We start from the raw sequence: 25,612 nt of genomic DNA, 5'->3' as shown, positions 1-25,612 counted from the left end.
CTTTCTCTCCCACCCTCCTGATTTTCTCAGACTGTGGAGCAGCTTGGCAGGCCCAGATTGTTTAGAGGACAAAAGGTTATTGTCCCCAGGCCCTTCATAATGAAATTGGTCTCTTCGCTGGCTCCCCCCACCCCCCTGCCCAGCTCCCCTTCCCCCTCTGCCCCGAGAGTTGGCACCGTGGCTTGATTTACAAAGCCTTTTTCTTCCCAGTGCCCCCCAGTGCCACGCCAGTCCCCAAGGTGGCTTCCCTTGCTCTCACCATCACCCGCTCAGCCCTCACCTTCTGTGCCTAGTATCATTCGTCCTGGTGCCAGAATGCCCAAGCCAGTGCCCCTCCTCCCAGCCCTTTGTGTGGTGCTATGATTGCAGGATACACACTGGAGCTGGCATTGTGTCGTCGTGAGAGCGCGCTGTCCTGACCCGCTGCCCTCGGAGCTGTCTCAGGCCGTAATTTGCTGGCAAGCAGCAGTGTTGCTGAGCAGAAACAACAGTGTCCTCCAGCTGGCTGTGTGGCTCCAGGTCCCTGTGCCTGTGACTGCTGGAGCTTTTGCTTTCTCATCTAGGATCGCTGTTCTCCGTGCCCTGGGTCCAGCCACATGGGGTGACCAGCAAGCTGTGGGCCCCAGAGGACACTGGGATAGGAGGGAGCTGCAGCTTCCCTGCCCTGGCTGCAGGCCAGATTCTCCAGCAGCTGTTCTTGGGATGATGGGATTTGTAGAGAGAGCAAGGGCCAAGGAAGAAAAGACCATCATGTGTCTGCGAGATTGCTTCCAGATGGTTCTGGTTATGAGCAGAATACACCAGAATTTTTTTCTTTAAGCCAAACCTTTCTCAACATTTTTGATGGTTTTCTTTCAAGAGAGAGGCTGAGCTGGTAACTTGAGAGGATCACATGGTATTTTTACTTAGCAGATGGAATACTGTTTGGGGCAAAGGGCTGTGTGGGCACTGGCTCTGACAGGACTCGGGAGCCTTTGACAAATCGGGGGGCCCCCGTCTCTTGCTGCCAGCCTCCATGTCTGCCGGTCAGGAGCTTTGTGCTGCTCCTCGGAGCTTCTGGGAGAGACTTGGTCCATTAGGAAGATTCCAGAGCAGTGACCTTTTATTCTTGTGTTTTGTAGCCCTTTGCTTTTTATGATTCTAACTTGATGATGTGTCGGGGTAATTTTCCCCTCCTCTGTTTCCTTCAGTGCTGTGAGCACATCAGGGGATTTTCCACTGGGAACGGAGTGGAGTCAACCATCATTTTCTCCTTTTAGCACTCACTGCCTTTGTTAAGGTCAAAGAGACCTTTGCTGTCTCTGTTTGCGAGTGCAGTAGCCGCTGGCCACCAGTGACCACTTAGGTTTAAATTAGTTGAAATTTAGTAAAATTGAAAGTTCATGTCCCCATTCATGCTGACCATATCTCAGTTGCTCAGTGGCCACTGAATTGGACAGGGCAGTTGCAAAACCTCATCGAGTGTTCTACTGGAGTGTCCTGTGGTCCAGCGAATTGGACTGAGTCTGCCTGGATGTTAGAGTGGAATATGGTGCAAACTGCTGTCTGAAGAACATCCTGACAGCAAGTAATTTATTTTAAAGATTTAGATATTTATTTGAGAGAGTTACAGGGAGAGAGAGGCAGGCAGAGCAGGCTTCCATCCACTGGTTCACTCCCCAAATAGCCAGAGCTGGACTGGTCTGAAGCAAGGAGCCCAGAGCCGCTTCTGGGTCTCCCACGTGTGTGCAAGAGTCCAAGGACTTGAACCATCCGCCACTGCTTTCCCAGGCCGTAAGCAGGGAGCTGGGTCAGAAGTAGAGCAGCAAGGACACAACCCACTGCCCGCATAAAATGTTAGCAACCGTAGGCAGCGGTTTTACTGTTACACAACAAAACCAACAGTTAAAATGAATTTTTTAAAAGATGCTCACAAGCCAGGAAACCCCCAGCTCTGTTGCCGTGGGACTGAGTCAACCATGGGCGGGCTTCTGTCCGCTTCCCACATCTTGAGGCCATTGTGCGTAGGTGCAAGAGAAGTTCTGTCCTGCTGCTCAACCTCAAGAGAGACCCTGGGCTTGGCAGCGTGGCCTAGTGGCTAAGGTCCTTGCCTTGATCCCATATGGCTGCTGGTTCTAATCCCGGCAGCTCTACTTCCTCTCTATCTCTCCTTCTCTCAGTATATCTGACTTTGTAATAAAAAATAAAATAAATCTTTAAAAAAAAAAGGGGGGGCTCGGCAGCGTGGCCTAGTGGCTAAGGTCCTCGCCTTGATCCCATATGGCTGCTGGTTCTAATCCCGGCAGCTCCACTTCCTCTCTGTCTCTTCTCCTCTCAGTGTGTCTGACTTTGTAATAAAAATAAAATAAATCTTTTAAAAAAAAAAAAGAGAGAGACCCATTTCATCTGGCCCCTCTTAGTATGCCTGCCTCTTCCTGAATAACTTCCTGGAAGCTGTGCCCCATCCTCTGGCCACTGCCTCCTGGCGGAAGAAGAGCTATGGGCACTCATGGCCCTCTTGCTTGTCCGTTGACTTCTTGGGGAGCATGTCTAACTCCAAGAATCTGATAAAAGAGCAACTTCAATGGCAAGCCTCTCTCCTCTGTGCAGGGGTGACGTTGGTTCTGGTCCTGCACCTGGAGCCCAGCTGGGGGTGGGGTGAGCAGTCCCACAGCTTTGGGCTTCTCACCAACCTGCCAAAGCTGCTCTGGAGAGAGCAGCTGCTGGGATCCAGCCCCAGCTATGTCTAGAGCTGCCCAGTTGAAATGTACCAATAGTGTAGCTGTGACTTCTGTCGAATTCTTTATGGCTCTGCCCCCATGGCCTCTGACAGCTCGTTCAGGCCAGCTTGATGGGGAAGTAGAGGCCCAGATTGAGAAATGCCATGGCATGCTTTATGAAGCTGACTCTGGAGCTGTGTCTGCATTTAATAGAAATTGACTTATTGACTAAAGCACAGACACCCTCTGACCAAAACCCCAGGCCTTCTCCTCCGCAGGACCTCCTAATAAAGCAGCCCCAACTGACACTTTTCATTAGCTGTTGTACTGATTCCCCGAGGCAGCTTTTAAAGGGACAGTGTCCCTCTTTGGGGCCAGCATTTATATATCGGCCATGCCTATGGGTCTAATTAACTCAGCATTATGAGTCTTACTTGGAAAGTCTGCATTTTCTAACAGCTTGACTCTTGAGTTTTAAAGAGTAATTGAATAGCTCAAAGTCTGTGCTTTTCCTTCCTTTCGCTTTTAATCACTCTTAACCCAGTCTTGGGAAACTTACCTGCAGATGCCTCGGGCTGGCGTTTCGGAAGCCCGGAAGGGTTTCTCAGTCCCGCCCCACTGCCAAGGCTGAAGTTGCTGCTTGCCCGAGACTTCCCTGGGAGGCGTTTCAGGCTCGCCAGAGAAATATCACATTTTAATTTGATAATTACTTCATAAGAAAGCAGGCCTTTCCCTAGTGAAACCTGGCCTTCATTTCCTCCCGGCAACTTGTATTTTCATAATTTAATGATTATGGGCCTCCTCGGCAGCAGTCTAATTGCGGAAAGCAATCTGAAAATCTTACTTCGTGGAGACAGGAGGTTGTGGGGGAGGGGTGGCACGCTGAGTTATTATTTTGGAGAAATCCAACCCCAAGCCTCAACAGATTGCCCAGGAAAGGGATTGGCTGGGGCTGGCCAAAAGGGGGCCCTGGAAAAAGTCCTGGTGTCCCCCGTTCCAGAGGGGGGCTGGAGCTGAGGTCCAGTGGGCCGGCCCCATGCCGGGAGGGGCTGCTCCCGCCTGGGATGATGAATGGTTATTTGTGATGTGCATGTTCTGCGTCTTTTCAAGACTTGCAGCTCTAGCTGCAGGAGCAGCAGGGAAGAAAGCCGGCCCTGCTGCGTGCAGCACATCTCCTGACAGTGATGAATGGCTCCCTGCTCCCACCCCGCACAGGAGGCCAGAGGAGGCGACCGGCTCTTTACAAATGGTTGCAAGCCCAGACAGGCAGGCTTTGTCAGGCCCCAGGGAAGAGGATAAAAAGAGATGCCCCACCAGCTCTCTGCCTATTGACCCGTCCATACGGCCTGCGCACAGACGCACACGCACAGACACACACTGTGTGTGTCTCCCTCCCTCCCTTCTCCCCGCACCCCTGCCCCATTCCTCTCTCTCTCTCTCTCATGTCTGCTTCAATAGTAAGTGGAAGTTTATTGTTCCTAAACTGGGTGAACCCATCCCCTTTCTGACCCCTCAGACCTTTGAACAGTTTAGGAACTTGTCTGTACCCAAACACCTAAGGAGGGCAAACCTCCCACTTGTCTCCTGTACAGTATTCCCGCTTGGCTAAGGGAGGTTAGAGATGTCAGATGCCTGCAGAAATCCCTGTGGAAATAACCAGTGTCTCTATTGTTCACCTGCCGCATTTCAGAGTTGAGTAGTAGTAAAGAATGGGGATGTGCGGCCAGACAGCCCCACGAGTGACTTGGACAAATCACATCACTGCTCTCGGCCTTGGTTTCCCCACATGTAAACTGGAGCCGCTTAGAGCACTTGACAATAAGATGTCATGAATTAGTAGATCAGGCACACTGGACAGTGCCTGGTGTGCAATAGGTGCTCAATAATTGTCTAGTACTATAATCATGTGGTATTGTAGACTGTAAAAGAGTCAGCAAGGGCCAGTTCTTTCCCCAGGAGGCTTACCATCTAGTGTATGTAGAGAAGACTGTTTTGCAAGGTAAGTTAGAAACCACAAAGCAAAGAACATGGAACCAAGAAACTGACAAAGTCCAGGTTTGATTGGCACTTTGCCTGACAGAACTGTCCCATAGCATGGCAGGTGTAAGACAAGCTCGAATCTATGTGAAGAAGATCATTAATACAGCCCAGAAGCTGTGTTCTGATGCCTCTGTCCTGATTGCTGTTTTGGGGAGTGGGGGTGGGGGTTGGGGTTTTCTATTCTGTATACCGTGTCTACCTTCTCAGACTTAGTGCTGGACATTTTAATGTGGCCTTGCAGCCATCCAGAGCTGTACCCAGCGTGCTAGGGCACGATGCCCAACAGGGCCCAAACCATGACGTAGGGCATGTTAGTATCCGAGGCATTGCTTCCTGGAAATTCATTGAATACTATTTCACCTTTAAATCTGTTCCTTAAATCTCAGCTGCGGGGGAAAAATTGGTTGGAACTTGTGCACAAGTAAAACTAGCCAGGCAAAATACAAGGGTTATTAGGGCTTAGAGAAAGGGCTTTTGGCTGTGCAGCGAGGGAATGGTTGATGTTGAGATGAGAGGTCCAGGGTCGTGAGGACTTGGGAGGGTTGTGTTTGGTACCAGAAATCTGGATGGTAACAAAGTCTTCCCTAGGATTGGGTTCTGGAAGAAAGGACATTGTGGACAAAGGGCACAGCTCAGGCAGAGCCCCAGAGAGATGAAATAGGATGTGGGTTTGAGGAATGTGGAAGTCACAGGTAATATTCAACATAATTTGACAGTTGGTATAGAGGGAGAGGCTCTGTAGAACTGCCACAGGTCCTGGGATTCCCTGCTGGGCCAGACACTAAACCCTTCACTTACTGCTACCCCTTAGAACTCCCCTGTGTTGATGGACATTGAATGGGCCTGGCTCATTGCTTATCAACAAATAGTGAAGCATTCCAGTGTTGGAACTGTGTTCGCTGTTACATGGGCAGATGTCAGCCAGCAACAGTCCTTCTGGGAGCCTCACAGGGCAAGGCATAGGACAAGGTGGGCATAAAGCAAAGCACTGAACTAGGCCAGTAGATTAGAGTCAAGTCCTGGGCAACCTTGAATGCCGTGCTAAGGATGGCAATGACCTTACGTGAGTTTATCTCCCTCCTTCCTTGGCCCACTCCCACTTCAGAGCTCTTCTCTGGAAAATGTGTATGTAAATGAAACACAGCAGGGCAGAAATAGAGAGCTGACAGTGTATTCAGCAGGACATATGGGCCAGTCCTCAGCCTATTTATAGGTGCCTATTTTAAGGAAATTCCAGGGAAGTAGGTGCTGTAGCACTCCTACACATTTTCCAGGTACTTTGCGAGCCTGAACCTGCCGAGGAAATGTGTAGCTGCATAGAAGCAGCACTCGTACAGCAACAATTGTTCGCCCTGGCTAGGACTTGGCAAAGGCACTTTGCTTCTCCCTGCCCATTAGGTTCAGAGTAGATTAGGATTGCTGCATTCCAGGTGCCATGGAGGGACTGACTCTGAAGGCCTAAGAGCAGCTGTACCAGATTCAGCGTGGATGCTGGTTTAAAACACGTGATTGGGGCTGACATGACCCGGAGAGTCAAACCACCGCATTGTGACAGCAGCATCCCGTGGCAGAGCACCAGTTTAAGTCCTGCGAAGGCAGTGGTTGTTGACCAAGGATGTGGGCTCCTGCCTACCATGTGGGAGACATAGATGGCATTCTGGACCCCTGGCTTAACCCGGCCCTGGCTGTTGTGGCCGTTTCAAGGGTGAGCCAGATGGCAGATCTCTATTCTCCGCCACCCCTGTCTCTCTGTCACTTTGCCTTTCAAATAAACAAATGAAATTTTTTAAAACCAGTGTCTCCTCATCTTACTGCAGGAGTCCACATGCAAGAGCTATGGAGCCTCCACTCCAAATCCCATCACAGCCTGCAGATGTGGAACCCCAAGGCTCCTTCAGAATAGGGTTAAGGTGTGATGTTAGGAACTGAGCACTGATCTTTCTGTAAGAACTGAAAAGCGTGCTAAGAGGGATATCAGGGGCATCTTGAGGGTCAGTGTACTGTTTGTCAACCATGCCTCTCCCCTAACAGAGCGAGGCCCTGTGGAAACTTTAGGAGATTTCTACAGGGATGGAAGCAACACATTTTGTTTTCGGCTTTTTACCTTGTCACTCAGCCACATTCGAAGTTCAGCTTCCCCTGGGGTTGAATTGGCCTCATCAGTCCTTCAGGGTGAATGAGAGGCTATGTGTCATGCTCAGTAGCCTAAGACTGCTTCGTTTACTCACCGTTCTCTCAGTGGATCATCTGTGATGTTGGACATTGGAGCTACGGAGAAGAATAAAATAGGCTAAGCCACTGCTTGTGATGCCAGCATCTCCTATTGGAGTTTCCAGTCGAGTCCTGGCTGTTCTGCTTCGAATCCAGCTGCTTCTAATGTGCATAGAAAGCAGTAGGTGATGGCCCTAATACTCAGAGCCCTGCCACTGTGTCAGAGGTCAGGATGAAGTTGCTGGCCCCTAGCTTCAGCCTGGCCTAGAACTAGGTGTTGCTGCCATGTAGAAGTGGACTAGTGGATGGAAGAATTATAGTCAGATTCTCTCACCTCCCCCCTTCTCCTCTCACTCACCCTCTTTATTTTTTTCTCTCTTCCCCCTTCCTACCTCTGTCATTCTGTCTTTCAAATAAAGAAAGGAAATCTCTAAAGAGTAGAGCACTCCCTGCCCACGTGTTGCCAACAGCCTCATGTGAGGACAGGCCCATCAGTGGATGACAGTTTCAAACAGAACTAACAGGGGACGTTCACCCACAGGGAAGGTTTCTCATGCAAGGTGATCATTACAAACACTCCCAGCTCCAGTCTACCTCCTGAAGCAGAGTTTCTGAGGTCCTAGAATCTGTCTTTTTGAAGCAGCAGCCCAGTTTTCTCTTATGTATCCTTAAATGCTGACCTTGGGCAGTCCTTGACAGTCTTACTATGGAAACAGACAGCAACATGGAGTGAGTGATTGAAGAACACTTGACAGGCTGGGCTGTATGACAGGTTTGTGACTCCTGGGGCATCAAGACCTGTGTCCTAGTTATCTGCCTGCTGTAGCTGGAGAACCTCTTTGTCTCCCTGCAGTGAACCAAGGATTGTATGGAGTGGACTAGCAATGAATCCTGAGGACTGATAAGGCCTTCGGGGACCAACAATGGGACAGGGCCAAAAATTCTCTTTTTGATGTTTATCCTTGTGCTCATGACTTGGATAGTCCAGGCCCCAGTTATGGTGTAAATACATGGGGGCAGGTCTGGGGATTGTGTCTCCGGGCCCTTAACCCACAGGCCTGGTTTTCCTGTTCATCATTGATAAATGAGGCTCCATCCTCAGCTTGCCCAGTCCTTTGGCTTGTCTGTAGTCATCCTGTGGGAAGTTTTGTGCATCTCTGCATTTATTGCACATGAACACTTTGAGAGTCAAACCTCAAATGATGTTTAATTTTATAGTGACCTATACACATTGCTAACAGAATAGGCTGAAGAAGCTGGTACGGTTAAACTTCTGTGTGAATTACCACTGAAAGGAGGAGTTAACTAACAATCCTTTTACTGATCATGCCATTCTGTAGTATTTCTACAGATCCCTAGCTGTACAAGAAAATAGAAAAAAAGACACAACACTCAGGACAGACGTGGAGTGAATTTGACCTCTGTTGTTTTGTCATGGGATCTCTCTTTGCTTCCATTTTCCTCTATGTGTAATGAAGAAAGGATGTGTATCTACTCTACAAGGTTGCTGTAGGAATTATGTAAACTCAAAAAGTGGTTAGAATAGCACCTAACATAGAGTAGGCATACCATCCATGTTGGGGATATTAGAATCTGATTACCATCAGGGGTGTGGTGACAACACAAAATTGACACTTCTCCATCTTCTGAGACTTTGAAGTGTGCTGCATTTCTTTCCTTGCCTCATAGACTGGCAGCTGTCATCCAGGCAGGTACCTCTTCCCCCAGGACCTCAAGTAATGCAGGTCTTAGTAGAGGATTCCAGAAGAATGTGGGGCCCATGAGTGAAGCATCTGTTTCACCTAAAGAATGAAGAGGGGGTTTTTGTGTGTGAAAGTAAGTGTTGATTAGGGATAGCCTTATGCCCATGGGTTTTTTTGAGATAAGACAGCATTTGAAAAGCTTTGATACTTACGGTCAGATGCTTGAGCTCTGCCGTGTGTGAGGTTCAAGGGCACTTAGATGGAAAGTTTAGCAACAAGGCAGCATAAGGTAGTCTGGCTGAGTGACTTTTCCCAGGGGGATGTACTGCAGGACTCCGCACCCCATGACACAAGCATTCGTGTGACCAGCGAGAATGTTGTGAGGGCGGGCACGGGAACCAGCCTGCACAGTAGAAGCCTTCTTTGTATCTAGGTCCTCTCCTGTTGTGTATCTGCTGAGTTGATCTCATACAATATAAAGGCCAGTGTCAATGAAATACGTGTTTGTTTCAAAATAAATGGTCCCTTTGGAAGCTGAAATCACTCCATATTTGTGTGCTCATAAAGCCAGGGTCTCCAGGGCATACCCCTGGAGAGATGTGGATATTATTGATTAGAATATGAAGCTCTCTTGCCAAGGACTAATGCACACCAAGTAGATACTGAATGTGAAATCTCCCCGAGAGTCACTTAGAGTGCTTTTTTCCTAAATGTTGCTGGTTCTCTTGTGTATATACACATGGTTATGTTCTTCCAAAGATTGATTCTGAGCATTATTTTCGGTGTAGATCCTTTTCCACTCTTGAACTTGGGCCTGTTAGCCAAAAGATGACCTTTCCTTTATTTAACTCCATATACTCCGCCACTGTGCCCATTCCTGACACCTGGTAGGAATATTCTCAAGCAAATCCAGTACAGCCTCTTGCTTTTATGTAGTCAAAGCCAAAGTTCTTAATTCTCTACCTGGAACTTTTATCTGTGGGTAGCCGCACATCAGTGCGTAGTGAAATTCATTTGATGTCTGAGGATATTTTTATATGAATTGATACATATTAAATAGCTTGGGATAAAAAAGAGATGTTATGGTTATATCACATGGGAAGCATAGCAATGGTATTTTATTTTGTTTACTTTTTTTTTTTTTTAAAGATTTACCCACTTTATTACAGCCAGATATACAGAGAGGAGAGACAGAGAGGAAGATCTTCCATCCGATGATTCACTCCCCAAGTGAGCCGCAACGGGCCGGTGCGCGCCGATCCGAAGCTGGGAACCAGGAACTTCTTCCAGGTCTCCCACGTGGGTGCAGTGTCCCAGTGCATTGGGCCGTCCTCAACTGCTTTCCCAGGCCACAGGCAGGGAGCTGGGTGGGAAGTGGAGCTGCCGGGATTAGAACCGGCGCCCACATGGGATCCCGGGGCTTTCAAGGCGAGGACTTTTAGCCGCTAGGCCACGCTGCCGGACCCTATTTTGTTTTACTTTTAAGATGCATTTGTTTATACGAGCAATGGGTTAGCAGGATTGACAAATTTCTTACCACTGTCCCCCAAATGTTGAAGCCTTGGTCTAACTCAGTGGACCTCCCCCGAAGCACATAGAACAGTAAAATGGGAGCAAGCTCTGGAGCCTCTTGTCACCTGCAGGCCTGGAGGAAGGAGGAGAGGCCCACACAGACAGGAAGAGTTATGGCTCCTAGAACTCTAGGCAGCTTCTCGTTCAGGCGTGCTGATAGGCACAGAGGAGAGGTAGCCATTTGCCTAGGACTGTGGTCAGCCCTACCAGTCAAGGAATTTCTTGGAGGGAAATTGCAATGTCAGGACCAGAGCTTAGGCCTCATGAGAGAAAATTTTCCTAGAGAGAAGGCCAGCTCGCTCCCCCTTTCTTTCTTTCTTTTTTTTTTTTTCTTATTTTTTATTGGAAGGACAGATATACAGAGAGAAGGATCTTCCATCCACTGGTTCACTCCCCAAGCAGCCTCAACGGCCAGAGCTGAGCCCATCTGAAGCCAGGAGCCAATTCCAGGTCTCCCATGCAGGTGCAGGGTCCCAAGGCTTTGGGCTGTCCTTGACTGCTTTCCCAGGCCGCAAGTAGGGAGCTGGATGGGAAGTGGAGCAGCCGGGATTAGAACCAGCACCCATGTGGGATCCCAGCGCATGCAAGGCGAGGACTTTAGCCACTAGGCTACAGTGCCAGGCCCTTGCTCTCTCTTTGTATAGCTGAGGAGTGTTGCTTGTCCCATCACAAGTAGCTGGCTAGGCACAGGATAGGCTGCTTCCAGCACCTTCCATTCATCCCCCAAGTGGTGATTGCACTCTTAGGATGCAAACATATTGTTGGTGCCTTAGAAGAGCCTTTGCTATGTTAACCCAAGTGCTTCAAATCCTTCAAAGCATGGGGCCTGCTGCCTCAGCTGTTTTAAAGGACCTCCAAGGACCAAAGGAAGAAACAGGTAGCACTAGTTTGGAGGGCTTTGAACCCTCACAGAAGCCTCCCAGGAATCATATAATTGGGATGCCTGTTGAAAATAGCTCTGGGGTCAGTATGGTGACTCAACAGGCTAATACTCTACCTGCTAGCACTGGCATACCATATGGGTGCTGCTTTGTGTCGATTTCTGGTCCAGCCCCCTGCTTATGGCCTAGAAAAGCAGCGGAGGATGGCTCAGATCCTTGGGTCTGGATCAGTTCAGCCCCAGCCACTGTGGCCATTTGGAGAGTGCACCAGCAGATGGAAGATCTCTTTCTTCTCTGTGCAGCTCTGCCTTTCAAAAAAACAATAAATAACTTTAAAAAAATAAAAAGAATAGCTCCTAGCACAGAATCCAGGAACCTAATGAGTCAAAATATAATCCCACTCCCAAAACTGAGTTATACAAACAACTAATGCCTGTGGCAGAGAAGTCAGGCCTGACTCAGAATGCTATAAAGGATACTTCTGAATTTCACAGCTATCTGCTGACTGGGCGTGTTTCACAGGCTCTTCAGACTCACCCCCAGCAACTCATCCTCACTCTGCAACTCTGGCTCAAGTCTGACCTCGCCAAGCTTCATGTTTAATGTCCCTAGCAGGGTTGCTCCATCTTCCCAGCAAGTTCATTGTTTATCTGAAGGCAAATATAACGCATTTCTGAGGACTTCCTTTTTCTAAGACTCAAGATTTGTTTGTTTGAAACACAGAGTTACAGAGAGCACGAAAGATTTCCCATCCTCTGGTTCACTCCCAGAACAGTTTGAATGGCTGGAGCTTGGGGCAGCTTCTTCCATGTCTCCTGCATGGGTGCTGAGGCCCAAGGACTTGAACCATCCTCTGCTGCTTTCCCAGGTGCATCAGCACCGAGCTGGATTACAATTCCAGCAACTTGGACTCAAACTGGCACCCACATTAGATTCCAGCACCACAGACATGGCTTAACCTACTCTACCATGGTACTGACCCCAGAGGTTTCTTAACAGTGACTCTTTGAATATAGGGAAAGGGGGCTGTTAAGAGATAATATTTGGGGGCTGATGTCTTGATGTAGTAGGATAAGCCTCTGCCTATGACACCAGCATCCCATATGGGTGCTCAGTTGTCTCCTGGCTTCTCCATATCCAATCCAGTTCCTTGCTTGTGGTCTGGAAAGGTAGTGGAGGGTGGCCCAAATTCTTGGGACCGTGTGCGCATGTGGGAGACCCAGAGGAGACTCCTGGCTTCAGCTCAGCTCGGCTCAGCTCTGGCTGTTGTGGTCATTTGGCAAGTGAACCAGTGGATGGAAGATCAGTATCTCTGCATCTCTGTCTTTCCTTCTCTCTGTAAATCTACCTTTCAAATTAAGGTAAAATCTTTTTTAAAAAGATTGTAGAAAGATGATATTTAAGGACAGGCATTTGGAGTAGTAAGATATGACTTGAGAATACTGTGTGCTGTACTGGAGGGCCTCGGTCCACTCCTAGCACTACTCCCCTTTCTAGCTTCCTGCTAACTGTGCACCCTGGAAGCTGGTTTGGTAACTAACGGAGTTCTGGGGAGTCAGTGAGTCATTTCCTCCCAATTGCACTCACTCTCTTTCTCTTTACCTCTCAAATTTAATTTTTTTAAATGACGTTTTAAAGTTAATACAGACATCTAATCAAACAAAATGGCCTTGTGTTACCTTGAAGAAAGCAGTCTCCTCCATGCCGCATTCCTGCTGCTCTCCCTGCATTGCTCACTGTGGAGGCAGAATGAGATGCCTGATCTGTGGTGCCTCCAGGAGCAAGCAGCAGCCTCCATTTCCTGAGCTCTGCGGTTGGGCTCCGGGCTGGGTTCCTTTGAAAACACAGATGTTGGCAGAGAAAGAGGAGCATAAGATGGTGGCCAACCCGGCACTGCTGTTTCCAGGAAGGTCTGAGGGTGGTGGGTGCGGGGGAGAGCCTCTGTAGACTCCAGAATTGTTTCATTGGGGTCATGCCAAGCTCTTAAAAGCCACAAGTTGCCTTTGAGTTCCAGGCATGCATGTGTGTGTGTTCATGTTGGTGTTCCTGTTTGTTCCTGACCAGCCTAGTTGGGCAGGGCAAGCTTCCTCTGGGGCTCCTGGAATTCAGGCTGCTGTTGAGACCTTAGTTACAGGAAGGCAGGTGTGGAGACCCAAGAGCAAGGGTCTTCTGCCCACCATGCTCCATCCAGAGCAGCTTGACTGCTGGGAGATGTGTTTCTGCTGGGAAGAGCTGAGACTGCAGAAGGCTTTGCCTCCCTCCAGGAGGGGCGGTGAGCTAACAGCTAAGAAGCTGAAATTCCCTGTGCACAGCTGTTTCAAACCCAGCCATACCCCTGCAGATGATTACTGGCCCTGAGCATCCCTCTATGTTTCGATATTCACTGTGGAGTGGGATGATGGTTGTTTCTGGATCAGGTTGCACAGGTGCTCTCCTGAGTGCTGGATGTCATTAGCAATGGTAGAAAAAGGTTGCATTCAAGTGGTCCCGGGGTTCCGCACAGACTGTTCTATGTAGATGTACAATCTTGAACCCAGGGTGACCACTTACCTCAGCTCCACTCTGCCTTGAAAAAAACAAATAAGGATGTCAAGGTCTGCTGAGTCCACAGCTGTGCGTCCTTCCCAGCCCTCGTGCACTGTCTTTGCAACCATCCCATGACATTTTTTCTTTTTTTTAATTGTATTTATTTGTTTGTTTATTAATTTTATTTGAGATCACCCCCAGACAGGTTTTCCCCATGTTCCTAGAATAGTATAGTCCTTCGTAAGGAGTCATAATTCCATCAGTCTCTTATTTAAATGTGCCCCGACATTGCTGGTACAGTGTCAGACAGCCCTGTATCCCATTGTCTACACATTTCCAACAGTTTCATTGGGAGTCCACCTTTTGTTTGGAAGCAGAAATGCATGTTGCATTGCACACCCACATCTGGGTATGGTAGACCCCAGTACTCCATCACTATACATTTCCATAAATGAGAAGCCATGAAGCAAGGTCAACAACTGGTATGAATTAGAACAATAACCACAACAACACAACAACAACAACAACAACAGCAAATTATAGCACCATGAAAAAAAGACATGCCACTGAGTAACCAACACATGGGTGATGAAAAGGAAACACAAAAGTCTGTTGGGAAAAATGATGCCACTATGTGATCCGTGAGCCAGTGATGGATTCGACAAGAGAAAAGATAGTATTTGGAATAAATGAAACTGAAATAAAAAAATCAAAACACATGAGATGTAGCCAAAAAAAAAATCCAGTATGGATCCAGTATGGATCGGGTTATTGAAGACTTTCCATGATGGTTTCCAAGAGAGAACACACGGTATTTGTTCTTTTGTGATTGAATCATTTCACTGAGCAAAATGGTCTCTAGGTGGGACCACCTGGTTGTAAATGGCATAATTTCATTCTTAACAGCTGAATAATATTCCATGGAGTAGATGTACCACAGTTCTTTAACCATTCTTTGGAAGCATATCTGGTTTGTTTCCATATCTTTACTATTGTAGATTGTGCTGCTGCAAATATAGGATTACAGGTCCCCTTCTCATATGCAGTTTTCATTTCTATTGGGTATATTCCTAGGAACGGGATAGCTGGGTCATATGGCAGATTTATTTGCAATTCTCCAAGCACTCTCCATACTGATTTCCACAGCAGTTGTACCAGCCTACACTCCCACCAGCAGTGAAGGAGGGTGCCTGCCTCCCCACATCCACACTAGCAGGTGTTGTTACTTGAGTTCTGAATATTGGCCAATCTCACTGGAGTTAGGTGGCACCTCAATGTGGTTTTTATTTGTATCTCTCTGATGGCTAGGGAGCCTGAGCATCTTTTCATATGCATCCCCTGACATTTTCATCTGAAGCAACAAATTCAGGGAGGCTGGAGGGACTTTTCCCCAGTTTACGCCACCAGTGCCTGGGAGGATTGAGATGTGACTTCAAAGCCTCCTAGCTCTGAGCCTGGTGAGCTTTAATGTCCCACAGTGGCTGATGCCGAGAGGGCAGAGTGCATCCAGGAAGGAAGATCCCCAGGGGAAGAGAGGCTTCCAAGAGTAGAGAAGTTATTGGAAGAATGTGACTCATTGGAGTGTGTCACTGGAAATATTGCAGTCCCCAAAAGGGAGGGTCTCACTCCCCTGCTGGATTCACATCCATCTTCAGCAACTTCGGTGTCCTGCTAAGGAAATCGGGGCTCAGGGAAATGAGTGGTATTTCTGTCCATCTTTTAGTCAAAGGTCACAATTTAGGAAAGAGAAGATCGTGGGAAGTGTTCTCAGTGGGTGACACTGAAGCGAGAACTCTGGGTCCCTGGCCTGTGTTTTAAGAAGTCAGAGCACAGGCTTGGGCTGGAAGTGGAGGAATCCAGCAAAGCCCAGCAAGCGCTGGCTTAAGCAGGAAACTTGCCATTAAGCCAAGTGAAGCCACAAGGAAACTGTCTTGGTAATAACCATGTGCACTTCCTATGGCCATACCACCCTGAACGCACCCAGTCTCGTCTGATACCCATATGCACTGGAGAACAGCTGTGAGGAAGAAAAAAAGACTGCTGGAGTGGTACATAGAAATGAGCTGGAAAAATAGCAGACAAGAGGGGCACAAATGGTATTTTTATGTCTTTATTGAAATGCAATATGAAGAAACCAAGAATTTATATTGTAAAGTAGTACAAAGAGATGAGGTTTGCATAGTTGTTCGGGTGCCAGTTGAGATCCCCACATCCCATATCAGAATGCCTGAATTCTAGTCCCAAATCCACTGTGGATTGCAGTTTCCTGCTAATGTAAATCCTGGGAGACAGCAGGAAGTGCCTCTAGTTGTCCCTGCCAAGTACCTGGGAGACCCAGATTAGATTCCCAGCTCCTGGTATTCTCCTGGGCTAGCCCCACTATGACAGGCATTTCAGTATATCAGTGAATTTGAAGAGTGGATCTGCCTAACTCATGTTCAAATAAAGGAAGCCAAATATAAGCGAACAAATTAACACACAAGTAGTTTCAAATTATGCCACATGAGTGACGTGAAGAGCTGGGGCCGGGGCGGTGGATAAACAGTAACAGGGAGGTGTAGTGTTCTATTCTTTTTAGAACTGTCTGTTTCAACTTAGATTTCTTTGGTAGAGACAGAAGGAGTGGGCTCCTGTCCTTTGATTCACTCCCCTGATGTCTCCAGCAACCTGGGCTGAGCCAGGCAGACACCAGGAACAAGGAACTTGGGTTAGGTCTCCCATGTCAGTGGCAGGGACTCAATTATATCACCCTGGCAGCTCAGGGTACACACTATTAGGGAGCTGGAATGAGGAGCTAGAGCGAGGGCTTCAACCCATGTCCTGCAATAGGGAATGTGTGTCTTAACTGACGTCTTAACCTCTAGGCTAATAAGCACGTGTCCCATTACTGTTAGATGAATGGTCTGAAGCCAGCTGAGGGAATATCAGGGAAAGGGGATGGAATGGCCCATGCAGGGAGACAGAAGGCCCTGCGGTCTGTTAAAGAACCAATAGGAAAGCAGGGCTAGGAATGTACAGCAGAGGAATAAAAGATCATGGAGAGCCTCAAGGTTGGATTATATTTTAAGATGATGAGAAACCAGTAGAGAATGTTACGCTGAAGATTGAGGACTGGGTTTTCAGAGAGAAATGCTTTTGGGAGATTTGCCAGCAGGCCTCCTAGCCAGGTGAAAAATACGAGCAAGCTTTATCTGATGAAGATTACAAAGGTGACTCGGAGATGGGGTGCATTCATGGCTGAGGAGTCCTGCAGTTACTACAGATCAGAGGGATAAAGGAATATCATGTGGTGGCATGGGAACCTCCCAAGTCCAGCTGTCCAAAGGCCATGCCTGAGACAGTGAGAGCAGCACACAGCCAGCTGAGCCAGAGGCAAGCAGGGCCTGGCTTCCAAACAAGCAGCTATGGGAATATGGCACACTGGCAAGCCAAGAAAACAGGAGGCTGATGACTTTTGTTCTGTAAATATGTGTAGAGCACGAGAAGACATAGGCACAGAATAAGGCCTCTGGATGGGGAAGGAAGTCTTCATCGATTTGCTCACGTAATCAGCTATCTATTATTGGGTACACCTTTTATGTACATTTCATCCCTTGCATCCCCTCCTCCCTACCTGGGCCTGTCACTCTGCCCAGATCCTAATCCCGTCCGTGCACAGCCTTTCTCAGACCATTTCGTTCCCTCTTTGGAGTCTCCCTGTAGTCTCTTATCCTAAGCTGGTGAGGGCCTCATGGTATCACTCACTTGGAACGTTAGCTTATCAGTGCATGGCGTTTGATCTGTAATGGATCTCAGTCTTGCTTGCACATGAGGAATGGCCTGGGAAGTTTTGGAAAATCCTGATGGCTGAGTCCCAACCCTGGAGATTCTGATTTAGTTGCTCTGAGATGTGGCGTGGGTGTCAGGGTATGTTAAAACCCTCACAGCAGACTGAATATGCTGCCAAGGTTGAGAACCACTCATCTGCAAACTCATTCAATCCTCAAGCTGGGACTGGGTTCTAATAATAGCTTTCTTTGTTCCTCAAGAGACTTGTAGACCAGCATTCAAAATAGTTCATGTGAACACATAATACTTCAAAGTGACTATTTCTATTTTGTGTTAATTTGGTAGATGTGGGGGAAGGAAATAGTATTGCTCCTTCTTTGAAAATCAACTCCTAGAATATCGCAGGGCTCATGTGATAGCAGTGGGGAAAATAACTAGCACTGGGGAGACCTCAACATATGCCAGCCACTGGTTAAGTGTGAGAGTACATCAAAAAGTTCGTGAAAAATAGAACTAAAAAATGTATTTATTGGAGTAAATGCAATTAAGACATTGCTTGGGACACCACAGCTCATTGAAATATTGTTCTGAATCTTGGATTCTATACTTGAATCCAGCTTTCTACTATTGCCTGAGCGGCAGCAGGTAATACTTCAGGTGTTTGGGTTCCTGGTTTCCACCTGTCAGCTGTAGCTACTGCAGGTGTTTGAGGAGTGAACCACTGGATGGAAGGTCTCTGTGTCTACCTCTCCTTTTCAAACAGAATAAAACTAATTTTTAAAATGTTTATTTTGGTGCAAAAAATTTTTTGAAATGTATGTGTAGGTTTTTTATTTCTCAGATTTTCCATGAGCTTTTTGGGACGCACTCATAATTTCTAAGTTTTTCACATTCATTACCCAACTTTAATCCTCACCATGACCCTGTGAGTGAGCACCAGAGGGTCTGGTGGCCCAGAGAGTACCCACGTGCCCCAGTGCCCCAGGCTACACGGAAAGTGGGGCCAAATAGGAGCAGAAGTGCGACTGGGACCAGAACTTTACTACTGGCTCGCTGGAAAATGAGGCTACACCTGTTCTGACTTTGGGGTTGTGTTCTTTCATTTATCCAGGACCTGTCAGGCATTTACTAAGTTATTTTTTCCCTGTGTACTCGACATACTCTTTTAGAAAAGCATCTATTTCTAGTTGCTAACCTTGAAGATTCTCCCTGTTTTACTTGGTCTTCCTGCTAGCTTTCTTGAGAAGGTAAACAGGCAGTGCTGTCCCCATCTGCAGAGAGGGAAATTGGATGCCTTGAATTAATTACTCGATTTTAGGAATAGCTGCCACTGATTGCTCTGTGTCCTATGTGTGATCCTCATTTTATAGATGAGAGAACACGGTGAAGCCAGCTGTCCCAGAGTAGACACAGTGTTTATTTGCTCATTTGTGTTTTTTTTCAACTTGTTTTTGAGCAAACCTGCAAGACACAGGCTTCATTTACTTTCTCACCTTAACTTTGGCTGGAATAAAGCACTAAAGCCTAAGCTGGATTTTCTTTGTTTATATTGAATGGGCACTTAAAAGGTATTGTGAAACAAAGACTTAATGCTAGCTTGAGTATCATAGTGAGGTGAGGCAGGCACTAAATCATCTCCATCATTATGTGTTAACAGATGAGAAATCCAAACGCTACATCAGAGTACCTGTGTTTGATTCCTGGCTCTGGCTCCTGACGCCAGCTTCCTGCTAGTGCAAACCCAGGGGGGCAGCGGCGATGAGTCAAGTGTTTGTGTCCCTATTAACATGTTCCTACCACCTGGCTTTGCCCTGGCCTTTGGCGGGAGGGGAGGGAGTAAACCATCAAATGGGAATGCCCATCTTTCTCTCAACTAAAAAATTGGAAAAATATTCCTCCTCCCATCTTCCCAGTACGAGTTTGCTTTGGTGTATACAACCCCAGACCATGAGAACTGGCTCTCTGCTCAGGTTCACTTACCATCCACCCCAAGCGCTGGTGTCTCTCACAGTTTCAGACTGTTGTTGAGAACCCAGCCACTGTTGCTGGGCCACTGGGTTGCTGTGCAGACACTATGGGCTACACCCTTCTTCCTGTTCCCTAATGAAGAATGTGCTCATTTCACAGAATATGAAGATTTGGTATTTCCTGATTAGCTAAAATAGACACATATACACATGCAGTTCTTTAAGGAGAATAACTGTATATAAAGAATGAGACAGACCCAACACGATGGCCTAGTGGCTAAATCCTCACCTTGCACATGCCTGGATCCCATATGGATGTCGGCTTGTGTCCTGGATGCTCCATTTCCCATCCAGCTCCCTGCTTGTAACCTGGGAAAACAGTCGAGGATGGGCCAAAGCCTTGCAACCCCGCACTCGCATGGGAGACTTGGAAAAAGCTACTGGCTTCAGATCAGCTCAGCTCCAGACATTATGGCCACTTGAGGAGTGAACCAGAAGATGGAAAGTCTTTCTCTCTTTCTTTCCTCCTCTCTGTTCATCTGCCTTTCCAATAAAAATAAACAAATCTTTTTTAAAAAAGAATGAGACAGGCAGTGTGGTGAGTACATGACAGTACTAGGGAAAATTAAGTACTAACAGCCTTTGTTAGGGCAACAGGTCACTAACTGAGTGCAAAGCTTTTTTAAAATGTGATTTATCTCCCTACAGGGCATACAAAACCATTGAGGATGATGACTTGAAATTTCCTCTTATTTATGGAGAAGGCAAGAAGGTAGGTATTGTGTCCTGCTGCCACTCCATATAATCTTTGTGCTCAGGATTTTATAGCCTTGACAGCTTAGAAAATAGAACACAGCCCTCTCCTTTAGGCCTCCTGTCTGGAGGGTGAGGGGAGTTGGGGATAGAGAGGCAATGAGCACAAGTGACTCAAGTTAGTGTTGTGAAAGTGATGGCAGTGTTCAAACCTGGTCACTTCCACCTTCCCCCTCTCCTGTGCTATCTGACAACAAGCTAGGAGTCAAGGTTAAGCTGTCTGTGTTAGATGCACAAGGTAACTGTGAGTTAGCACAGTTCAGGCAGAGCCACTCTGCCAGCTAGGGGATACACCAGAAGAATGTCACGGTTGTCTACATTCTTTTTTTAAAAAAAAAATTTTGATGATGTTTACATAGTTGATTAGGGTGGATTCTCCCCATGGTTGGGGTACTGAGTCCAGCAATTCAGTTGGGGGTATCCTCAAAGAAACCTCATTTGAAGTGATCTCAAACCTGGCTCTCATGTGTGCTTGCCAGTATGGGATCCAGCTTTGTCCTTCACCCATGTCAGCCTATGCACACACTGGTAGGTAATTGCTGGGTCAGTTCTGTCTCCAGCCCTGTCTCTTACATAAACCAGTGGATGCTACACACTCAGCCCTCACATACACTTGTGGGAGTTGCAGCCTAGTCGGAGTGACCCCTAATAACCCCCATTATGTCAGTCTCTAGCCCTGGTTTCTGTATTTGCCAGTATGCGCAGCAGACTGGTCCAGTCTTTCCCACATCCCATTCAGCTTTCATATGTGTCAATGGGCATTGAAGCCTAGCTCAATCCAGTCAGTCCTGCTGTCTAGCCCATACTCATGCCAGTGTGTGCCACCACCTGTCTAGCCAAGCCTGCCCCCCAGCCCTGGTTCTCATGCTCACCAGAGAGTTGCAACTCATCAGAGAAGTGCCCATAGTTTCCCTGATGGACCCACTCCCAGTCCCAGATCTTATACTCTCCAGGTGGTTCTGCAGTCTAGCTTGACAGGGTTTGCCCCTAGTCCAAACACTTGCAGTTGATGCTGCGACAAAGCTCAACCAGCCTGCACTTACTCTGGGTACAGTTAGCCCAGCCTCGCTCTCCCCCAACCCAGTTCACATGCAGACCAGCAGGTGTCATGGCCCTGCCCAGCCTGGTCTGCCCCTATTCCAGCTCTCATGCTCACCAATGACAGTAGTGTCTCAGTAGGGAACCTCTGCCCCAGCAGTACCCCTACTGGGCTCGCACTTCCCTACCCCTCCAGGTATCACGTGCTGTTGGGTACAGTGGCCCAGTCCGCATGGCCAGCCTTCCTTGGCGTTTGCTAGCAGATGGTGTAGCCTGGCCCAGCCCAGTTTGCCCCCAACCAAGCCTGTTCCCAGCCACATGTCTTGCACATAATAATGGTTGTTTTAACTCAGCTCAGCATAGCTCATCCCCCGTCTTAGCCTTTGCCATCAGATGGTGCAGCCTGCACCCTACCCCAACTCTCACTGATGATTACTGCAGTCCAGCCCTGTCTAGTGTGCTCCCATCCCTGGCTCATGCAAATTGTTAGGTGTAATAACCTAGCCCGGCATGACCCACATCCTATCTTCCCAAACCCTGTCTTCTGCTGAGATGGCATGCTGGTCTGGAGCTCTGCTTACCCACCAGACATCCAAAATCATAGATGGGTTCCCAGACCTGTTCTCTGGCATATGTGCAAGTTTGGGACCTTACCTCTCCACTCACCTGGGACACAAGTGTGTGTGAGAGAGAGACTCCAAGCACAGCCAGTGGGCATAACTTTCCATCCCCCATCCCCACTCGCCCTTGGAACAGAAACTGTGTGTGATCTCAAGCCTGCTCCAACAGCCCCCAGCATGAGTCCCTAGACCCAGAGTTCATAGAACAGAATGAAGCCCCTAGCAACTCCAGCTCCGCAAAGGTGGAAGCCCCCTGCAGCTCCGGCTCTGCAAAGGCCTAACTACATTCTTATTCTTCTCAGACTCCATCAGGCAAGCTCAGGCTTTGCAAAGTCTGCCTTTTCATTGGCTTCACCCCTCACTTCCCAGGAAAGAGACTCTGAAGTTTCACAGTAATTGAGCCATTGGGGTCCCAAAAGCCTGAGCCCCAGCTAAGGCCATCATCGGCTCCCAGGATCCCAGCCACAAGCCAACACTGAACAAGATGTTGTTGAGCCCGAGGAAGGCTGTCGATCTTGGAGGTCCACCAACAGAGACCTGGAAGGGGTTGAAATCCGGGAACGGGCACTTGCTGAATCATCGCATTCCTCCTCTGACACGAATACATTTCAGCTTGTTGCTCAGAGTTCCAAGCAGAAGTGAAAAATGTGCTGACATGAAGAATTTCCAATGTAAATCCTTTTCAGCATTCAGGAGCTTATATCAAAAAGAAATGACTCATGAGTAAACTGACAGATACCGTTGTACTAGAACGTGTGTGTGTGCATGTGTGCGTCCCTAGTACCTTTCTAGTCTGGTACCTGACCCATATCAAATACACATCTAACAAATGCTGAAGAATTCAGTAAGCCGTTCAGCTACAGCAGCATGCTGCTTAGGGCAACAGGTAAAGGGACTGATGTCCTCTTAACAGCTTACCAACAGTACGTTTTAAAGGAAGAGAAATTTTCCTAGCTAAGTGAAAGATTCAAAACATCATTTCAGTTGATTAAGCCTGATAGTCCTGTGATGAGCAGCTGGCTGGTTCTCTCATGGCACCTGCTGATCTGTCCAGAAGCTACTGCATGTGCACTCAGCCTGACTGAAGGTGCACACCATCCCTGTTTGAAGACTCCATGCTTGCCTGGTCAGGTGTCGCGATACTGCCAGGCCTTGATTTTCCTTAAATTTTCACAAATGCTATTAAGGATGCATGAGGGTGACAGCTGTGTACTTTTTAAAAAAATATTTATTTTTATTGGGAAGTCAGATATTACAGAGAGGAGAGAGAGAGAGAGGAAGATCTTCTGTTTGCTGACTCACACCCCAAGCGGCCACAACAGCTGGAGCCCCCTGATCTGGAGCCAGAAGCCTCCTGCGGGTCCCAAGGCCTCAGGCCATCCTAAACCATTCTCATAGGCCACAAGCAGGGAGCTGGGGAGGAAGCAGGGCCACCAGTACAGCATGTGTAAGGCAAGGACTTCAGCCACTAGGCTAACCGCGCCCAGACCTGACACCTGTGTACTTTATAAACAGCCCAGTCACTAGCAGGAATCCATTTCTTCAGACAGAAACAAGGTCTATGCTCTTTTCATCCGGAGAAGTTGCTACTAGGGTTGAAGACAAATGGGCTACTAGCGAGTCAGAAATTTTCATATTTCAAATCGGACGCCCCAGAGCTAGAAGGGAGCTCCTCTCGGGGGGAGGGACTCTGCATCCTGACCAGTCTCTCATGGCTTGCGTTTGTGCCCTTAGGCTCTTGCCATGGTTTCATTTGTGCCTCAGTGTGAACGCTGCCTACCTTGTGATCGGAGACCAGCCCCACAGCCCCACAGGCCACTGAGTAGACTAGGAGAAAGCTGAAGCTGACCTGTTAGATTGTTATCTGGTTCATCCTGCTGCGGGGCAGTTATCTTATTGCACAAGTACTAGGGTGAAGGTTAAAGCTCAGCCCTTGGATACGTTATTGATGATTCCTACGAGTTAGACCACTGGGCTTCATTGCACCCACAATGACCTCCACTCTCTCCTTCACCCCCTGCCTCTCTTGCTCCTCTTTCCCCCATCTCCGTCCTCTCCCCCCTTGCTGTCTCAGCTTTTCCCGTAGTACCACATCTTCCATAGAACCTTCTCAGCAGAATTTTTACCTCCTCTATTCTCCCATAGCCCATCATGTATGTGTGTCTTTCAGCATTTGCTCATATTAGCTCATATTAGCCCCTGTCTCTTTTGCCAAGTTATTTTAGGTGTGAAGCTTTAGACGTGTGGGGCCTGCACACCTGGTGGGTGTTCAGTAGGAGCTTGAGTAAATCAAGTATTTGGCACCTCAGGAGACATCAGCCTGGCTGTATAGATGGTAGTATAATAGTGCTGTTTCTTTAAGCTGTTCAAAAAAACAGATAAGAAAGCATGAAGTCTAAGGCCAGAGGTCTCTGCCTAGATAAACACTCATTGGCATTTTTGTTCCTTTATACCCAGAAGTAGTTTAGGAGGATGTTAATGGAACAGCTGACAGTTGTTCATGAGTTCTTTTCTCCAATCATGAAAAATAATAAAGAGGAGAGGGCAAGCACTGTAGAACTGCAGGCCAAGCCACTGGTAGCAATGCCCACATGTCATGTTGGAGCACCAGTTCAAATCCAGGATGCTATTCTTCCAGTCTAGCTTCCCACTAATGTGCCTGAGAAAGCAACGGATAACAACTCGGGTACTTAGGTCTCTGCAACCCATGTGGGAAATCCAAATGGAATTGCTGATAGAAGATGTCTTTCTTTCCCTCTCAACCTCTCCCTCTTTCTCTCTTTGTGTGTGTGTGAGAGAGAGAGAAACTCTATCTTTTAAAAACTTAAGTAATTTTAAAAGAGGAGCTGAGCTGAGCTGAGCTGCTTCTGACCATTTGCATCTTTTGCTAGTGCCCTTCCCAGCTAGGAATTTAGTTGTTCAGCAGATACAGTGGGTGTGTGCCACAGGATGGCTGAGATGAACGAAGAAGGGCTCCATCTTGTTGGCTTTGGCACGAGCTGATCCTTGAAGCTTTAGGCATCCTGTACACACTGGGATTAGGATGTCAGGCACTCTTCCTTCCAGTCTCCACTGGAGCCAGCTGAAGAGACAACAGCAGCCCACAGAGCTTAAGCCAGTGCATAGGAAAAGCACTCCTCCAATATGGAAGTGATTGTGGTCACCCCCTTCCTTGGAAACAGTCACTCACATGAATTACTAGCAAGAGACATAGACGGGTGGAGGAACTGGAAAATCCTCCCACTGCTATTAGGTACCAGCTACGGGATGCTTGCCCTGGTGCGTGTGTGTGTGCGTGTGCGCACGTGGGTTTCTAATGATCTTGCTTACTCTCCTAGGCCCGGGTAATGGCAACTATCGGAGTGACCAGGGGACTCGGGGACCATGACCTGAAGGTTCATGACTCCAATATCTACATAAAGCCATTCCTGTCTTCAGCTCCAGAGGTACCGCATGGGATTTTGTTTGTTATAACAATGAAATATTTGCTGTTAATCTTTCCCACATCCAGACAGCCCAATTTGTGTCACATGCCCTTCTGCTTGCTCTCATTTCTGTTTCTCTTTGTGCTTTATTCATGCCTTCACCATCTCCCACCTGGATGGCTACATAGCCTTCTAGCGGTATTCCCTACCTCTCCCGCCCCCGATCCATCCATCCATCCGTCCATATGTTATCGGGTGACTCCTCAAACCAGACTTCTTCCATTGGCTTTCAAAGTTTGCCATAGTGGGGTCTAACTTTGTAGCCTGATCTTGGTTCACTTGCGCCAAG

At 47.8% G+C, this 25,612-nt stretch overlaps 1 protein-coding gene across 1 annotated transcript in view; it reads left to right on the top strand.

The window, feature by feature from the left end:
• Positions 1–25,612, top strand: part of PPM1H (protein phosphatase, Mg2+/Mn2+ dependent 1H) — a 219,258-nt gene that overhangs the window by 162,594 nt on the left and 31,052 nt on the right. The window contains exons 7-8 of the mRNA XM_004582989.4: positions 20,076–20,139; positions 25,177–25,284. Coding sequence (XP_004583046.2) covers positions 20,076–20,139; positions 25,177–25,284 — 172 coding nt within the window. The remainder of the gene's footprint in view (positions 1–20,075; positions 20,140–25,176; positions 25,285–25,612) is intronic.

This window comes from Ochotona princeps, chromosome 15 (assembly GCF_030435755.1).
Source record: "Ochotona princeps isolate mOchPri1 chromosome 15, mOchPri1.hap1, whole genome shotgun sequence".
NCBI lineage: Eukaryota > Metazoa > Chordata > Mammalia > Lagomorpha > Ochotonidae > Ochotona > Ochotona princeps.
Note: the sequence above shows the minus strand (reverse complement) of the source record. Positions and strands in the feature narration are given on the sequence as shown.